We start from the raw sequence: 18,392 nt of genomic DNA, 5'->3' as shown, positions 1-18,392 counted from the left end.
GCGATCTAGATTTCTCCGACTTTTGTATCGTCGATCCATCGATATCCGGATATATAGAATTGGCGATCACGATTATATATACTCTATCATCGCAGTGTCGTAAAGGAGTCGATCGGTACGGTTGTGATATCGTTCCAATGATTCTCGATAAGAGTGTCTTCGCCATATAGTCGTCGAACGAGGTTTCGATCGTTCAACCGTTCGAAATTCGCGCCAGCATCCTTGTGTCGTATGCGGGAGACCCCGTGGCGCGTTGTTATGATCTATCATGGCGGAATGTAGTGTTGTGGCTGCTTGTGGGTTGCCTATGTCAATTTTAGAGTGATATAGCTTAGGGGAAACGCGGGACGAACGGCGATGCGAGCCGGCGACGACTGTCACGGGTATTCACGCGAGATAATCGTGTTCCTATGAGCAGCCGCATCGCGGAGGTAGCCTCTATCGTTCGGACTCTCTACGTTCGCCGCCGCTGCCGCGGGAAGAATCGTACACAGCAACGAGAATCGTACACGCATCGTTCGCCGTCGACGGGGAGTATCGTCCATCGAAGTAAAACCGCGACATCCGCAAGCCGATCGGGTGTCTCGTATCTAAAACCGGTGTGTCTCGAACACGTCGCAAACGCGACACGTGAGAGTGCAAGTACATACGTCGTGCGGACGTTTCCCGCGCGTACTCGTCTCTTTCAGGGAAAGTTTTTCATTAGGAGACGCACCACGAGCATCGTCGGGAGGTAATTTGCGTAAAGAGAACGGTGCGTCGTGCACATTCAGCGTCATAGATAATTCGGCGAAGCCACGAGAAAGGCGGGGAAGTGCGCAACTACCATTGCTCATGCTATGCTCCAAGTCTGCCGAAACACGCGTTTCCTCTACCTCGATTGACGCCGAAATCGAATGGTGTATAAAACTTGGTGTTTCGTTATCCGTCACACGAGGTTCCGACTGAAACACTAGTCTCGCGCAGCGCGCGTGTGTCTTTCGATAAAGACGTTGATATAGCAAGCATATTTTGTTTATACCGTGCATAGGATGCAATAACAAGAAACCTTGATGAATTGTATAAGGGCATGTGGAAATTTAACATATCTCCGTTTTTGTCCACTCGTTGATTGGTTAAATATCTGAAGGTTTCCTATAGAGAGATAATCGCTGAGAGAGAGCCAAAGATTGAGCTAATTCGGAAAGGCATGCGGAATAGTTGGTGATATCAGAGAGAAAGTGCACTAAATAGTTTTACAATATGACGGATACACGTAGGAGAGTGAAATTGTATGCTCTTAATGCGGATAGACAATGGGATGATCGTGGTACAGGCCATGTTTCCTCCTCCTATGTAGATAGATTAAAGGGGATTTCTCTTTTAGTAAGAGCTGAAAGCGATGGCTCTGTTTTACTAGAGAGTAGAATACAACCTGATACAGCATATCAGAAACAACAGGTAATAAGCGATCGAAGAATTTTATTGATTTGTTTTCGTTACGACTCTATTGTAAAGAGATCCTTATGATTCTCTATATATTTTTGGTCTTTGTCGTATTCATATCGTCATTCACACGTGTTACGCTACCATGGTATATGATTAATGCAAAGTTCGTGATTTACAAAAGTTATAAATATTTATATTTATGAATAATAAAACTATAGAACAATGTTAGTTTTATGTTAGAAAAATAAAAGTAATATCTTTTTAAAAAATAATGTATTACTTTAATTTCTTGATAAAATTTGAAATAAGAAAATGTTTTGTAATATTGTTTATTTGTTGTAAAATATTTGACGCTTATATTGTAAACCAGGTTTTTTTTATTTTATAAATATTAACATATTGGATATATAATTTATGTAGCATGATATAGAAGAGCAATAAAAGGAGGATTAATATATACATAGACGTATACAAATAAATTGTTGTATGATTTTAGGACACTTTAATAGTATGGTCTGAAGGAGATAATTTCGATTTAGCCCTAAGTTTTCAAGAAAAGGCTGGCTGTGACGAAATATGGGAAAAGATTTGTCAAGTTCAAGGCAAGGATCCATCTGTGGAAATTACGCAAGATATTGTGGAAGAATCTGAAGATGAACGATTTGATGATATGTCAGATGCAGCACCACCTATCGAATTACCTCCATGTGAACTTAGTCGATTGGAAGATATTAACGAGCTCATAGAAAATTGTTTAACATCCCCAATGAGAAAAGAAAAATTAGCAGTAGCACTAGAATCTGAAGGTTATATTAAGAAATTGCTAAATCTTTTTCGTACGTGTGAAGATTTAGAGAACATTGAGGGATTGCATCATCTTTATGATATATTCAAAAATATTTTCCTACTTAATAAGAATGCATTGTTTGAAGTTATGTTCAGCGATGATACAATTTTTGATGTTGTTGGATGTTTGGAATACGAGCCAACGTTATCTCAGCCAAAGAGGCATAGAGAATATCTGCGACAGTTAGCCAGATTTAAACAAGCAATTCCTATTACAAATACCGAATTGTTAGCCAAGATTCATCAAACGTACAGAGTTCAATACATTCAAGATGTAGTGCTGCCAACCCCGAGTGTATTCGAGGACAACATGTTGAGTACATTGAGTAGTTTTATATTCTTCAATAAAGTTGAAATAGTGACTTTGATACAGGATGATGAGAAATTTCTTACTGAACTTTTTCGTCAGTTAACAGACGAAGCGACCTTAGATAGCAAGAGACGCGATTTGGTTCTTTTTTTGAAGGAATTTTGCAATTTTTCGCAAAATCTTCAGCCGCAAGGGAAAGAGGCGTTTTATAAAACATTAACAGCACTTGGTATACTTCCCGCTTTAGAAATCACTTTAGCGATGAACGATGCGCAAACAAAAACGGCCAGTATAGATATATTGACTTATATCGTAGAATATTCTCCAAGTGTTGTACGGGATTATACATTACAACAGATAAATAACACAGAACAGGACCAAATGTTAGTAAATGTAATAGTTGCTCAACTTGTCGGAGATAGCGATCCTGAGTTGGGTGGTGCAGTCCAATTGGCTGGTGTGTTACGTTTACTTCTGGATCCAGAGAACATGTTGGCTTCTGTTAACAAATCAGAAAAGACTGATTTCTTAAATTACTTTTACAAGAATAGTATTGGTACTTTAATAGCGCCTCTCCTAGCAAACACAATCGGAGAACGACCTGCAAGAGAGGATTACAGAACAGTACAACTTTTGGGATTGATCTTAGAACTGTTATCATTCTGTGTGGAACACCACACATACCATATTAAGAACTGCATATTGAACAAAGATTTACTTAGAAGAATATTGGTTTTAATGAAATCAACACACACATTTTTAGTACTATGTGCATTAAGGTTTATGAGGAAAATTATAGCTCTAAAGGACGAGTTTTATAATAGATATATAATTAAGGGTAATTTATTTGCCCCTGTATTCGATGCATTTGTAAGAAACAATGGTAGATACAATCTTCTGGATTCGGCTATATTGGAAATGTTTGAGTTTATCAAATTGGTAAGTGCTTACAATTAATAGAGATTACAGGTAAAATCGAGTTTTTATTACTTTTATTTATATAATTTGTTGTAATGTTCTAGGAGGATATCAAGTCACTATGTTCACATGTTGTTGAAAACTTTTCGAAGGAACTGGAAGCAATTGATTATGTACAAACATTTAAGGCATTGAAGTTAAGGTACGAACAACATCAAGACAAATTAAAAGATCGTGATAGAACCACAATTGACAGGTATATACATTATGAAACGTACATTTTCTATATTTTTGTTATAACAAAAATAAAATAAAGAACAAAATTATGTAGAATATATTACATAATATAATAAATGTACCAATACACAGAAACTGTCAGGATAATTATTTCTATATGTCATAATAGATGTAGTGTATTAAAATAATTTTTTTTTTTTTTTTATGCGTAGTGTCCCATCAATTTTGCGGAATAGTCGGTATCGAAGAGACCAGAGACAGCTAGAGGAAGAGGAAGAACTATGGTTTAACGAAGAGGAGGAGTATGATGAGGGTAAGGCGGTAGTACCCGCGGTAGCAACAGATGTTATACTTCCGGTTTCTGTCAAGAAAGAATCGTTATTTTCAAATTTTGCACTTAATTCCGCTCTTGCAGATTCAAAGAGTCATCAGCAGCAACAGCAACAGCAGTCTGTGTTAAACAACAATACTTCTAATAATAACATTACCTCGCAACAACCACAAATCAATAATAGTTCGTCAACAACGAATGAATCGCCAATTGCTTCGGACATAAATCCTACTCCAGCTATCGGAACTGTGGAAAAAACAGGAACTGCACTATTCAAAAAGGTAAATCTTCTAAAAAAGATATATATACATATTTGGAATATTTTAGTAGTACAATACAAATGTAGTAGTAACATATTTTTTTTATATGCCACTAAGTTAATTGATACTCAAAGTCACCTATTGACATAGTAATTAAGTTGGTTTGTAAATAGCAATTTATATACAGACAAATCTTACAGTAATCTGTAGATTTCGTATGAAATTAAGATTTAGCAATTTAATTTTCAGGGATTAGTCGATTATGAAGGAGATTCAGATGAGGACGATGACGATTCGGAGTCAAGTCCCTCCCCAAAACGACAACGATTGTCATAGTAGGCAAACTTGGAAAGAACAAGACATTTGTGATTTTTAATTACCATTATCATTTCACGACCCTCTTACGTATAAAAACAGATCTATCTTCTCATTTTTGAAAGAGACATAGATTGAACTCTTGCTAAGGAATGGACACAACAATAAGTGCTTTTAAAGGAAATTTGTGGTGGGCACTCATTCATAGGTCTGTGTATAGTATGCAAAACATAAATAGGGTCTGAATGAAAACTGAGTAAATTATATCGGTCGAATGTCAATAAAACAAAGGAAGAATGAACTTTCTTTAATGAAACGAACAGTGGTAGTATTGTGGCATAATATGATGTAGCACGATGTACTATATAATGCGTAAAGAAAAGTTACAGATATTAAACGAATCATAGTCCATTCCATTTGTCTGGAAACACCTTGTGCACTAGAGAAAATAATCTCATGGATAATTATGAATAAACTAAGAGAATTTGGCTACAGATAGTCAAATTCAACTGATTTACAGATATAGGAGTTCTCTAAGCATACGCTTAGATACTCGGTAATGCTGCAATGTCGTAGTTAAACTGTGACTACAGTGATTACAATTATCTGGTAAGTCTGTTAAAAAAGAACTTACAATATGCGTTGTAAGATCAGATTCGAAGAAGACAAAGAGTACATGATGTACCGCACAAGAACAACCGAGCGCTTTGTTTTGCCATTTGTACGTTTCTTATCGCCTGTTGTGCGATAGAGAGACCTATGCTTCGAGGAGGTCAGGCACTATGAAACTTTATCCAGTTCAACAGAAATAGTATTTAGTTTGTATATATATGTATATTTGTAACGATTGTAAAACACAATCATACTTGAATTAAACAGAAACACATAATTTCTTTAAGAAATCAGTTCCCTTTAAAATACTTTCAATAAGCTTTTCGGTTGTCAATGTAAGTAGTAGTAACTGTATAATAAATATTTGATTTATGTATATTTACCAGTCTGCACTTCATGCCCAATGTTAATCCTTGATGTATAAAAAATTATAACCTGGATGTGTATCATGTGATTCTTGAACATTAAGTTTCAAGCATATTGTTCATATAAATTATTTGTATCTAGATGGGCAAAATGAAGCCAAAAATTGCAGAAAAGCGCTTTATATATAAAAACATTACTTTCTAAATATTTTATTTTAAAGTTACACATAATTTAATTTTGTTGAATTATAAGCATGTTTATAATGCAATATATACTTTATATATATTGGATAGAAAAAAAGATAATATCAGAAGATGCAATATCAAATTTTAATTTGTGCTTGCTATTAAAGACTTGACACAAAATATTTTATTTTATAGAAATGTAACACATTTTTAAACAAAATATATATAATTGCTTTAGATACATTATATGTATATATAAAATATATATTTTAAATATATATATATATATACATATATGTATTTTATATACATATATGAATGAACTCCGAAAGAAATTTTTTCTCCTAATCATTTATACAACCGATAAAGCTGACAATAGAAACATGAGTTTTTAGCATTTACCATTATTGCTATAGTATTTGTTAAAACATTTATTTTTGCATTGTTTTTGATTTAGTTAATTTCATACACAGAGTGTAAAAGCTAATGTACAAATTTTCCAACAATATGCCTAATATCCAGAAAAATTTCCAAGACTGCTTTAGAACTGTAAGTACATATGCTTGAAATATCGAATGAGAGGATACATACACATGTACACATATACATATATATTGACTTATGATACTGTGAAAGAGAGATTTAAAAAAGTTAATTCACATCACGAGATGAACAAATTGTGAATATCTGAATAGGTAAATTTGCTGGAGCTGAGTGATACATGTACATAAAATATTGTGCAACTTGGACTGATGATAAACACTGAAATGTAACAAAGGCTAATATTAATTAGTTAAGTAAGATGATGAGTAATGTTGTTCTTTATGTGTGTTTTACATATATCCACAATTTATTCGATAAAATGAAAAAAATATATTAAACCTAAAATGTGCTACATTTTGGGTGCAAAGAATGTGCAGTAAGTAAAAAAATAAATTAATATCTAAGTGATACTAGAAAATAAAAATGCGATCTCGTGCTATTTCAATCAAGAGAGAAATTTGATATATATATATTTATATACAGAGTATTCTGGACTATGTTTCTTCACCTGTATTTCGTCATCACTGATAAACTTGGTCATTGTCCGCAAATTCTTGCATCTCTTCTCGTTTCGATTTTTATATTAGTTTTAGTATATATTGTATTAAATATATTTTGAAAAGAATGAAATACAATAAACTCTAAATATATTGATTTATAACTATTATTATAAATTTAGTCAAATTTCTAAAATAAAAATTTTTTTAGTATCAAATTAAATATAATCATTTTAGTGATTCAATTTACCAATAGATTAAAAGGAATCATTTTAATATCACGTTTATTCGTTGCTAAGAAAATTGATTTTGTGTCTTCTATTAAATATAATATTTTATTATATATTATACATGTATAGCTTTAAAAATATACATATAATACGACAGTCTAAAACACTCTGCTTTAAAACCGTCGCCGAGATCGCAAACGTACATTTTTCAACCGTCACATCAATGTAATATTAAAGGAAGAAGATGGACAAGCACACATTGTACAATATCACGTGCTAATAATAATATGCGTTTTAATTATGTAATGATTGAATAAGAAACTTTTTCTTTGAAAATATATATATGTATACAGACATACACAACACATACGCATATACATATATATGCACAGAAAAAGAGACTTTTTTATATGAAAAGCTATTCGTGAATTTTTGTGAATTAAGAGCAAGCATAAAAGATATACAATCCTGTGTGTATTATGATGATAAGTGAATGAATTGTAATTGAAAAATGATATTTTGCATTTTATTCTACTGAAGAATGAAAGATTAATCAGACTAACAAAGAAATAATATCTAAATGCAGGATTCATAGCACAAAGCAAGCAACTACTATCGAGAAAATTCTTTAACTCTTACGAGCACTTTACCCGATATTAATTAATGAATAATTTATTTCTAAGTTTTATATTGACTGTGAAGAAATTAAGATCGGTATATATATATCTGAATGATATGAAAAAGATAATTATATTTAATTTAAATTTATAATAAATTATATGTATTTTTTTATATATAATTATACATTTATATTAAATTTTTATATTAAACACCCATGACATTTCTACAGATATATATTATATAACTAGAGATATATAAATTTATACTGCTTTTCATTACATTGCATAAAAATGTGCTTCAATAATTAATTAAATAATAATGATGAAAAAGAATTAGAAATATTTATGTATAGTGTACTTATAATGCTGGTATTATGCTATGAATCCATTTCATTTATTAGACAGTAGACTGCAAAGAAGTGAGAATGAGTGTTATAAATGTGTGTTATACAAATACAGTGTGTTGTAGAGGTGCGAAGAGTATTTAATTAAATAAAATCTAAAATTAGATGACTATATAATATTTGTCAGTGTGATCGAAGTTTTAACCTATCTTAATCTACTTTAAATTTCTGCCAAATATGAATGTAAATAATTAATGTCATTTGATCTAATTAATATGTATAATAATTGTAAATATTTCTAAGCATTATTTTATATCTTTTATATTAGTTTATTGTTTTATATATTCTTTTTCGTACATGTTTTTATAAATGTACACTTTAAACTCTCATTATTGAATATTTTGCAATATTTAAACAAATTTATATTCTTATACAAACATATATTCTTATACAAGAATATTATAGCGAGCAAATTTTTTAAAAATAATATATTTTTTTATTAATTTTATTAAATTAAATCTTCAATTAGATAAAATATAATATATAGGCGGATGTGTATGATTGCAAATTTACCCTTTTTTTTTTATGAAAGATATTACATAAATAAAGATATTCTTTTAAAGCAATGAAACGTATAGATACATCGAAGTATCTTACAATTTTTCGTACATTGTATATACGTTTCTCGAAAAACTCTGATACGTATCATTCGATAACACATTTTTCAATGACATAACACATTTTTCAATACTATTTTATCGCAAGATATCACAATTAGCATTTATGTGAAGCACTTTACTGGAATTGAGAGTTTAAGACATATATATCTATAATTAATATCATGAATAAGCAATATAAGGCAGAAAAATTAACTTTACTTATGCACAACTTCAGCTTTTAATCGAGCTGCAAGAGCCCTTCGTACTTGAAGTATTGAAGGATCTAAAGTTTGTGCTGCTTCCAGTTCTTGCTGTCCTTTCATAGTCGCTTCGGCAACTACTCTAGCCGAGCTCGGCCGGGTTTTATTCATTTCTAACTGCTGACTTCTAGCTTCCTTTTTCAAAGCTACAAGTTTATCTCGTCTGGCTTTTAGATAATCCTGCCTCTTTTTAATATCTTCCGGATTCATCTGTAATAATGCGTAACTGAATGCAATATATTTTTGTTTCCACAAACACGTTACTATACATATTGTACTATACATTTTAGATCTCTCTGCTTATTTTTATAGAAAAATGCTTCCATACGTATTTATTAATATATTTTATATATATATATATATATAATATAATATAATATATATATAATATATTAATATATAGAATTAAAATAAATTAAAAAGTGACTACCTCATCTTCATCGGATCTCTTTTTTGAAATCGGTATTGGTTTTAGGGGCTCGGTCTTTTTAAGTTCACGAAATTTCTCTGACGATTCTTCCTCAACGGACGCGGTGGCATGTTTAATCTCTTCCATGGATTCGTCATCCGAAATATTCCTGGAGGCATTTTTCGACTTTCTTAGCGCTTCTTCCAATAACACTCTTTCATTGTGATATTCGACCGCCAAACGCTCATGTTCGGCAATCAACGTTTTTTCAGGCGATATACCTGCTTCTTCTTTCCTCTGATCTTCCAAAACTTGTTTACTATACACAGATACATAAGATAGTTAATTTAATTTCAATTTCCTCAATATACACATACATAAGATCGTTTGTTAGATTTTTATCTTTAAATAGTTTGAGTTTTACTGTTCTTATGCGACGTATAAATAAGATTATTTTTTATTTAGTTAAAAATAATAATGTATTGGCTTGTATATTAATTACAATACGACATACGTTATCAAGTCTTCCATGACCAATTCATCGTCGATAAAACCATCCTCATACACGAGGGAGGCAGGTGTGAGACCGTATCTTTGCTCGATCATATTTAACGCTTGTAATTGAAGTTCCAAGTTTTTTTGTATCATCATTCTTTTGAATATCTCGTATTCATTCGCCGCCCATATTTGCTCAAACAAGTTCTATAAAACGTGCTATGATGAAACGTATATATTATACATTTAAAGAGGAGAATGAAATGAGACATTTATTAATATAAATCATAGTCAAATTGTATGTAATGTATTATTTCTTTTACCTTTCTTTACCTAAAAGGATTTTTATATATACAATATATTAATATCTATAAATATCATGCAATCTTCTTTTTTTGTCTTTCTTTATATCGAATACATACGAGAGTTCTTTTTAATTTTATGAAATAAACACGAAAGTATAAAATATAATTTATTATATAAATATATAGGGATATAATGATCGTACTTGTTGAAATTGTATTGGAATCTTCGTATCTCTGTTAACAGTGCACGCATATTCAAATTGTTCCGGTGAGATACTCATATCCTCCATAAAACAACCCAGTAGCAAATCAACTAAATTTTTATATTCTTGATATATTTTCCGATACTCTTCGCAATCTTCGGTGTTTGCCTCGAAAACTATGACATATCAGATAGATAATTATATTTATTATCATGTTTTGTTGTAACATTCAGCTGAAAAGTTTCATTGATTTTACTAGGAAAAGCTACATTTTTTTTTCTGTGCGCGCGCGTGTGTATGTACATATGTGTTGTGGAAAGAAAGTATTATATAGATATATATTTCGAAGCAGATGTGTATAAAAGTATAGGTAGACAAATCATTCGAAATACATGCGTATTTTTAAATGCAAACAACATTTGTATTTAACAGTGCGTTTGCTTATATTTTACACCGAAAAAACGGCTTAATGCGAAATATATTAATAAAACGTATACCATATATATATAATGTTCGCTATAAGCGATACTGATCTCTTTCTTTTATTTAATTGAATATTAAAAAATTTCAGCAGAAAAAAGAATTGTCATTTTTATGATGGAAAAAAAAAACGAAGATGCTTTCGATGACTATACGAACCGAGGGACTTTTCCTCGATGAATGTCAGTAAAGGCGATGACCATATGGGGCCCTGTAGAAATCCAATCAAGGAATCGAATACCCAAGCACTGTCATCTTTGTCATTCATTTCGCTGAAATTGTCTTTGATGTTCAAATGAGAAATCGTTCACTTGTGTCGAGTGTCCCTTCTACAGTCGTGTTTGTCCGCGAGTACGACTTTTCTTAGCTTTTAGTAGTCATAGTTACGTAGGACAAAACATGAGATATCGGAATACATTGGAATAGACCTGCGCTGATATCATTCTTCCGGATCGATGCGTGTTGTCTGTCTATGGTTTCGATTACGATGAATAGATAGATGATACCTGGAAATCGATATATAATATAGACTATTTCATTAATATCTACATTGGTACATATGAGCTCGTCATATGTACAAAATAGCTATTCGAAAATAATGAAAAGAAACTAATATATATTAATTTATATATCCAACAATATCAATAAGATGTAATTTATGAAAACGCGATTGTAATTCCAGATAAAATTTATACGTAGATATGTAGAATTTTCGTGAAGTCACGACAAGATTAATCGAAAAAGATCATTTATTCAATATACAATACATCATATGCAAATCATGTGTAATAATTTATACACAACGCTCTCAATTTTTAGGATACAAAAGATATTCTTTTTAGGCATACGAATAATCTTCTGCTTTTTATAGATAAGTATAAACTCTTATAAAAGAGATTTTCTTATTTCACGTCGCGTTAATAAATGCAAGAATTAATAAAATAGATTGAAAGAGGAAAGTAATATGTTGTATTCTCGATAGAAAACTTTAGTATGTTTTATTACAAACAAAAGAAAAAAGTAACAACGATGTCACTTTTCTTCCAATTCAATATGTGCAAAGTGTCTTTTGAATTCGACCGTAAAATTGATTCGCGCCTCGATTTTTTTTTTGAATCGAAAGAGAGACGGCGTCGCGCTCTCTCGGAGCGCTAGGGGATTTTCTTAAATCAACCGGAGAAGAGAGAAATTGGCGCGGTCCGTGTGCCGATAACAGCCGGTAACGCCGGGCGCGCCGGGCCGATCGCAGCGCCCGCGTGAAAGCGTGGATTGTCAGCGTCCACCGCAGGCCGCAGCGGCGATAGAGTCAACATCCGGCCGACGCAGAGATGCGCACGTTTCGGCGCTCGAAAGAAGGACGCCGCGATTGTAATTTCGGGACATGAAAGTGAGATGAATGGTCGTGACACGAGGATGAGGGCCTGAGGAGAGAGCGCTGGGACAAAACACTCCGCGAGGGCGATTCGAAGATCCATTGTCTCCGTGCGCTCGTCCGCTATTGTTTTTTTTTTTCAGCATCGCCGCAATCGTTGTCCGACCGTCATCATCGTCACCGTCGTCGATCAGCCGGACGATCGCGCCGGTGCGCCGTGCGCTGCGCGTTCCTCGTGAGTGTTGCTGCTGCCGCTACGTTGAGAGAATCGCGGCAACGGCGGTGCATATAGTCTCGTTATAGGGCGTGCTAGATCCTCTACGTGACTAATTCCGCGTGATTCGGAAGAGACGATAAAGAAGCCCGTCGTCAGGGTCAGTTATCGCCGCGTGCTACTCCGCCTACGATCCGTCCGGCGGTCACGACACCGTTAATCCCACGCCGAGGGAAATCGTCGAGGGATCATTCGTATCTGAAGCAGCGGGCCGGTCCTTCTCCGCCCCCTACCTCCCTCCACCGACGACCCGGCGAAGCTGAGCTTGTCGCGCGACGACAGCAAACACGGCGCGGACACATCGGGCACGAGGTACATACATCGCGTATCGCTTTCGGAACATTCTCTCGCGCGATCAAAATTCGCTGCCGAATTAGAAAAGGGAGAGGGTTAGGAGAGGGATCAAAAGTGGCATTGTATCCTAAAAGAGGGACGGATATCCATAGAGGTTTGGAGGAGAAAGAGAGAGAGAGAGAGAGAAAACTCGTAGACGACGCGAACGTGCCGGGAACATACATCGTCCCGAGTTTCCGACGCTTGGGTTGAGCCGGAATCTCGTCTTTCCTGCGAGCGTAAGCTGCGAAGAGATGCATGCATTCGATCCGAGAGAAAAAGAGAGAGAGAGAGAGAGAGAAATTCGCGTGCTCGCCCGCATCGAAGAGAAATCAATTTTGGGCGCGTTGAACCCCGGCGCGTTACAAGAAGACAACAAACGCGATGATGTTAACAAATCTTTTCTCTTTTTCTCGGATCGTCTCGCATAAGTCTTTAGTACGAATGGCCCGCACATTACTCGTACATCGTGAACACGATCCGTTTCTCCTTGGGACGGAGAAGCGATGCTTCTCTTCGGCCAGGCTCTCGTCACGCTATGTTTCGCGACGCCGTTTAAAGATACAACGCGCAGATATCGAGTGACGATATTTATCCGGCGCGATGTTTATGTTTTTGCGGAGTAGTGAGGAAGAGAGTAAGGGGAAGGAGAGGAGAAATCGTGTTTGTCGATGGAAATTCTTTGTTTTACGATACCTTGTCGAGCACACGCGCGAAACATAGTACGAGATAATCGTTTTCTCGGTGTTTGATTATACAATGCATATATAATAATTTTTTATATTGCTTTACGTTATCGAAGTTGTTAATTAAACATGATTTCAATTTACCTGCAAAACAATGAAATTTATTTCTCTATTTACTTTGTACATGTGACGCGAATTAACATGAATGTAAAGCACATTTTATCAATAATTTTACTGCTTTTTTTCTAGTAAACTTATATTTTATGCTTCATAGAAACATGAATTGCCAATGCATAATTGATTTTTTTATAAGAATATTTTATGAACTCCAACTAAAGGGCAATATATCGAAAGAAAAATGTAATGTCTAATGTATTCCCATTATGCTTGAAAATTATTTTGGAATTTATATATGATATATACTTTTTTTTTTTCATTTTTTATTACATTAATTACACAGAATTTTATATATAAATGATAATTTACATGTATACCTTTTTATTTTTATTTTTTTACTACAGAATCATGTCGTCAGGAGCAGGATCCAGTGGAACTGGACGAGGACGTGGTTCCTCCTTGGCAGACAATAAACCAGAAAGTAAAGAAGCTAAGCCAAATCCAAAGATGTCAAAAGCTTTAGGAACTTCTGCTAAAAGGTGCAACATATTTTTGTCTCTCACAATGCAATATATACCTAATGTGATGGTAATTTGTAGCTACTAAACATATTTAATATTTTTATCAGGATACAAAAAGAATTGGCAGAAATCACATTAGATCCACCTCCCAATTGCAGGTATACTATTATTGTTAACTATATGCAGTGAAATAAAACTTCAGAATTACATTTAAAATGTGATTTATGCTTTATAAGAATAATATATGTGCATACTAAAATAATTAAAATAAATTTTATTTTATTTTATTTTACAGTGCAGGACCAAAAGGTGATAACTTGTACGAGTGGGTCTCTACCATATTAGGTCCGCCAGGTTCAGTTTATGAGGGTGGTGTATTTTTTCTTGATATACATTTCTCACCAGAATACCCCTTTAAACCTCCTAAGGTAGGTTGCTAGTTTTATTAATTCTGTATCGTGTATTACACAAATATTAAATTTATTTATATACAATTATATGAGCGATGAAAAGAGAATAAATAAAAGTTAAAAATATTATTTAAAATATTGATATATTTTTTTATAAAGCTTTCAAAATATTTACATGATATTTTGATTTAATGATAAAATATTCGTTATAATATTAAATAATTATATCTTTGTATGAAACAAAGGCTCTAAAATAAATATTGAACTTATAATTTTTTCCATCTCTTTAAAATTCTGTTGTTTATAAAATTCACAGTTTCAAATTTTATTTCATTCTCATTCAGTGTACACTATATAATGCTATACGCACTGTTCTCCAAACAGAAATGTGTTTTCCTATAGGTTACATTCCGAACACGCATCTACCACTGCAATATAAATAGTCAAGGAGTTATCTGCTTAGACATATTAAAGGATAATTGGTCTCCTGCATTGACAATTTCAAAAGTCTTACTGTCAATATGTTCCCTTTTAACAGACTGCAATCCAGGTGGGCATTATAATAAATTATCTACAAATTTATTTACAAATTCAGTATAAAATATATACATTGCAAACAATGAATATATTTATGGCACACACATATGGCGCGCGCGCGCGTGTGTGTGTGTGTTTTCAAAATTATATTTTATAGATACCACACGCACACATTCCCTTTTACATAATTATTACATAGATCCCGTATAATTTTATTTTACAGCTGATCCATTGGTAGGTAGTATAGCCACACAATATCTACAAAATAGAGAAGAACATGATCGCATAGCACGGCTTTGGACTAAGCGCTATGCTACATGAGCATGTTCTTAATTTATATTAAACTCCTATTAGTCTCATGCCAATCATGACTTATGATCGCTGCTGCTCTCATACAACTTGTCTCATATGTAGCCCATATACATCTTTATCTATGATCATGTTGGTCAGAAAACACAAGTGATCAAAGGTCATTTGAGATCAGCTCAAACATGATTGTGATGTGCTTTTATGTTGAGTATGTAATGTGCCTAAGACGAATGAATGTGCGTGCAAGTGTGTTTAAACAGTGTGTTAGGGCATAATGAGACAGGAGTTTTTCACTTAAAAGTTACAATGAGATAGTATTTAAATGAATTGTATTGTGTATCAACAATACTACCCACAATGCTGCTAATGTTTTTAGAATAGGAGATAACATGAACAATATTAATAATCTAAAGTATAAGTAATTAAGTATATAGGTGACACAAATATCGACATAGAGGGCCATTTTTTTCATAATTAAACTCATATTTTTATATTGAATTATTCAATTTAAATTATTATAATTCATACGTATGTCTCACCTAACTTGAGGTATAAATTAATAACATATATAACTATAATTTAGCCATTGCAAACTTACTGGCATACAATTTTGTGTTCATAATACACAGAAATATGTGTAATGTTCTGCATGAAGCAGATGCAAATGTTTATGTTGTATCGATTGTCTGGGCCCATCCGTAAAAATGTAATTGTAAATAAATTTACTGTATACTTATATGCTGATATATTCAAAAAACTTGTAATTCTGACCCGAATTTATATTCTGTCTATATATATACATGTATATGTATAAATTGACTTTTTTACTGTCGATTGCACCAATCACTCAAGTTTACTAATTCTAATTGACAATTTTTTATCCCCCCTCTTCTAAAAATCACAACTTTAGTTATCATGTAGATAGAGAAAGAGAAAATTTACTTATGCGCGATTGGCGCTAACCAATGTTGGTGCAATTTGTGTCTTTTAGACTTTTCATATTATTTAATTATTTTAAAGAATACTCTTACATATCAATTCTATTGCATATTCGAAACAACCAGAAGTAGTTCGAGCGTATTAAATACTTTAATTATTTCTAAGATGTCAGATATATTTGAATTAAGCGTCTTTTAAATAATTTCTTATAGTTTTTTATATCATGTGAAGATTTCACAAATGCAAGGTGATTAAAGTCACTTTGTACATATCTGTTCTAAAATATAGATAGTTGCTTATAAAAATACTGGATAGTAAGTGTAATTATAGTTTATATAAAGATGATGAAACGAAGACAGAGAGGGGAGAATAGAGTTTGCTTGATGAATACTAATATTGTACAGTTTATTATGTAAAGTAAACGCGCTTTGCATCCTTTTCGTTACGAAATTTTCGAGGAATGTAAATATTGCGTAAAGTGCATATGCGAAATATGCGATTCGCGTAAGTTCCTATATTAAAATTAAATATTCTTGAACTTTAATTTAGTCGGCAAACCTTGGCTCTTTATATTTTGTAAGCTAATATGATGTGTGCAGTTTCAACACTATGTGAATTAAAGTGGAATAGATAAGTCAATCCTGCCTCGGGTTTGTAAATATAGATCATTATATATAAAATAGTACATGTACATGCCCACGCGTGTATTTGTGAGAAATTACCGAAATACTAACAAAATATAATAGATCTCGTTATTTCTAAATGTCGTATATAGTATATATTAAATAAAAAATAAATGTCATACGCGCTAAAAACGAGAGCACGCTATATCTATGAATCCAATCTGAAATTTATGAGTTGGATTAAATTTTCTTGTAAAAAGAAGGCAAATATAGAAAGAAAAAAGCAATTTATTTACGCGATTTCGATAATCTAAAACTTGCAATATACCAAAAGAGATCAGTTGATCTATAAATGCTCTTTTATTCGCGTGTATAAAAAATATTAATACCAACAAAAAAAAGAACAAGTGTAAGAAAATCAGTCTTATATATATATATATATTGATAAATAATCGTCTTTTAACTAATGATATAACGAATGAAATACAATTTATTATACTCTAATACTGGATAATTATTATTATTCTCACCTGTCCTTTTTTCTTAAATGTAAGTCTCAATTATATAAATTCTATAAGATTTGTGTTTAGACAAACTTGTAGAAAGATTCATAGGAAATGGGAAAAGGATCTTAATTAAAAGTGCTGTAAATAGTGTCATTAAATTTATTAGTATACATAAAAGCTAGATAAATATGTGTTAAGAACATGTTGGCTCCTAAAATATCGTAAATTTTATTGTAATAACAAAATTACGTTTGTATCACTTTAATGATGTTGTGACTAATAATTTATGTTTATAGTAAAAATAATATAAGCAGCCAAAATATAAAATTTAGTACAAAATTATTTGTGTGTTGTGTATGTGTGTATATATATATGTATATATTTATATGCAAAATACCAATGTTAGTTAATACTGATTACAATAATCATCAGTCTTTCGCGTTGCCTGGTAATACATACAGAAAGTCTAAAATTTTTAATAAAATCTTTGACACAAACGGATGATTTTATACAATCAAAAGGAGCAAACTTTGGATAAGTGCTAGTTTCGAGTCTGTATTGCGCATGGTTTGTAGATAATATATAATTGAAATGTTTTCTCTCTCTAATCTTTATTAACTTATAACATAAACGTTACTATGTTAGGCACACTTTAATATCTCATAGCTATTATTTCTATATGTTTCTGCAACTATATGGTTATCCTACGGACGTTCATAACTATATTTCTGAGATCTTGTGCATTTGCTATCGTGTATATGTGCGAGTGTGTATATGTGTGCCAATAGTAAATTTAAATGATCTCACAACAGTATTGTAAAATAGAGTAAATATATATCAATATATTCTGTTCTTATACATATAAATTCTTTGTAATAATTATGTTCTTTATTTTGTTAGACATATATGTTC

At 32.4% G+C, this 18,392-nt stretch overlaps 3 protein-coding genes across 6 annotated transcripts; 2 read left to right on the top strand and 1 right to left on the bottom strand.

Moving 5' to 3' along the window:
* Positions 1–243: 243 nt before the first annotated feature.
* On the top strand, positions 244–8,205 carry Flfl (serine/threonine-protein phosphatase 4 regulatory subunit 3 flfl). Of its 3 annotated transcripts, none has more exons than XM_070296779.1 (6): positions 244–1,440; positions 1,925–3,523; positions 3,607–3,704; positions 3,952–4,052; positions 4,155–4,351; positions 4,580–8,205. In XM_070296779.1, the coding sequence occupies exons 1-6, from the start codon at positions 1,243–1,245 to the stop codon at positions 4,664–4,666; spliced, it is 2,280 nt and encodes a 759-aa protein (XP_070152880.1). In that variant the 5' UTR covers positions 244–1,242; the 3' UTR covers positions 4,667–8,205. The 3 variants fall into 3 exon arrangements, with proteins under 3 accessions (XP_070152880.1, XP_070152878.1, XP_070152879.1); XM_070296778.1 differs by having other exon boundaries at positions 245–1,440; positions 3,607–3,758; positions 4,580–8,202; XM_070296777.1 differs by having other exon boundaries at positions 3,607–3,758; positions 3,952–4,351; positions 4,580–8,204.
* Positions 8,206–8,428: 223 nt separating this feature from the next.
* LOC138933780 (cilia- and flagella-associated protein 36) lies at positions 8,429–11,359 on the bottom strand. Its single transcript, XM_070296780.1, has 5 exons — positions 11,013–11,359; positions 10,374–10,549; positions 9,885–10,072; positions 9,392–9,689; positions 8,429–9,171 (listed from the first exon to the last, which is right to left on the bottom strand). Exons 1-5 carry the CDS (start codon positions 11,119–11,121, stop codon positions 8,917–8,919), a joined length of 1,026 nt encoding a protein of 341 aa, XP_070152881.1. The 5' UTR covers positions 11,122–11,359; the 3' UTR covers positions 8,429–8,916.
* Positions 11,360–12,143: 784 nt separating this feature from the next.
* Positions 12,144–17,428, top strand: Ubc2 (ubiquitin conjugating enzyme 2). Of its 2 annotated transcripts, none has more exons than XM_070296782.1 (6): positions 12,144–12,811; positions 14,040–14,174; positions 14,264–14,314; positions 14,452–14,584; positions 14,969–15,116; positions 15,327–17,427. In XM_070296782.1, the coding sequence occupies exons 2-6, from the start codon at positions 14,044–14,046 to the stop codon at positions 15,422–15,424; spliced, it is 561 nt and encodes a 186-aa protein (XP_070152883.1). In that variant the 5' UTR covers positions 12,144–12,811; positions 14,040–14,043; the 3' UTR covers positions 15,425–17,427. The 2 variants fall into 2 exon arrangements, with proteins under 2 accessions (XP_070152883.1, XP_070152884.1); XM_070296783.1 differs by lacking the exon at positions 12,144–12,811 and adding an exon at positions 12,818–13,071 and having other exon boundaries at positions 15,327–17,428.
* Positions 17,429–18,392: the final 964 nt, after the last annotated feature.

The sequence above is a fragment of the Polyergus mexicanus genome, unplaced genomic scaffold (assembly GCF_030449975.1).
Source record: "Polyergus mexicanus isolate NDT 795.1 unplaced genomic scaffold, iyPolMexi1.0 SCAF_5, whole genome shotgun sequence".
NCBI classification, from domain to species: domain Eukaryota; kingdom Metazoa; phylum Arthropoda; class Insecta; order Hymenoptera; family Formicidae; genus Polyergus; species Polyergus mexicanus.
Note: the sequence above shows the minus strand (reverse complement) of the source record. Positions and strands in the feature narration are given on the sequence as shown.

Bases quoted from the DNA above. Each gene is read 5' to 3' on its own strand.
- LOC138933780 (XM_070296780.1), bottom strand. From the start codon at position 11,121: ATGAATGACAAAGATGACAGTGCTTGGGTATTCGATTCCTTGATTGGA. The intron at 10,550-11,012 runs GTTCGTATAGTC...GATATGTCATAG, and splicing joins CATCGAGGAAAAGTCCCTCG to TTTTCGAGGCAAACACCGAA. The intron at 9,690-9,884 runs GTATGTCGTATT...ATCTGTGTATAG, and splicing joins GTCATGGAAGACTTGATAAC to TAAACAAGTTTTGGAAGATC.
- Flfl (XM_070296777.1), top strand. From the start codon at position 1,243: ATGACGGATACACGTAGGAGAGTGAAATTGTATGCTCTTAATGCGGAT. The intron at 1,441-1,924 runs GTAATAAGCGAT...GTATGATTTTAG, and splicing joins CAGCATATCAGAAACAACAG to GACACTTTAATAGTATGGTC. The intron at 3,524-3,606 runs GTAAGTGCTTAC...GTAATGTTCTAG, and splicing joins TGTTTGAGTTTATCAAATTG to GAGGATATCAAGTCACTATG.
- Ubc2 (XM_070296783.1), top strand. From the start codon at position 14,044: ATGTCGTCAGGAGCAGGATCCAGTGGAACTGGACGAGGACGTGGTTCC. The intron at 14,315-14,451 runs GTATACTATTAT...TTTATTTTACAG, and splicing joins GATCCACCTCCCAATTGCAG to TGCAGGACCAAAAGGTGATA. The intron at 15,117-15,326 runs GTGGGCATTATA...TTTATTTTACAG, and splicing joins TTTAACAGACTGCAATCCAG to CTGATCCATTGGTAGGTAGT.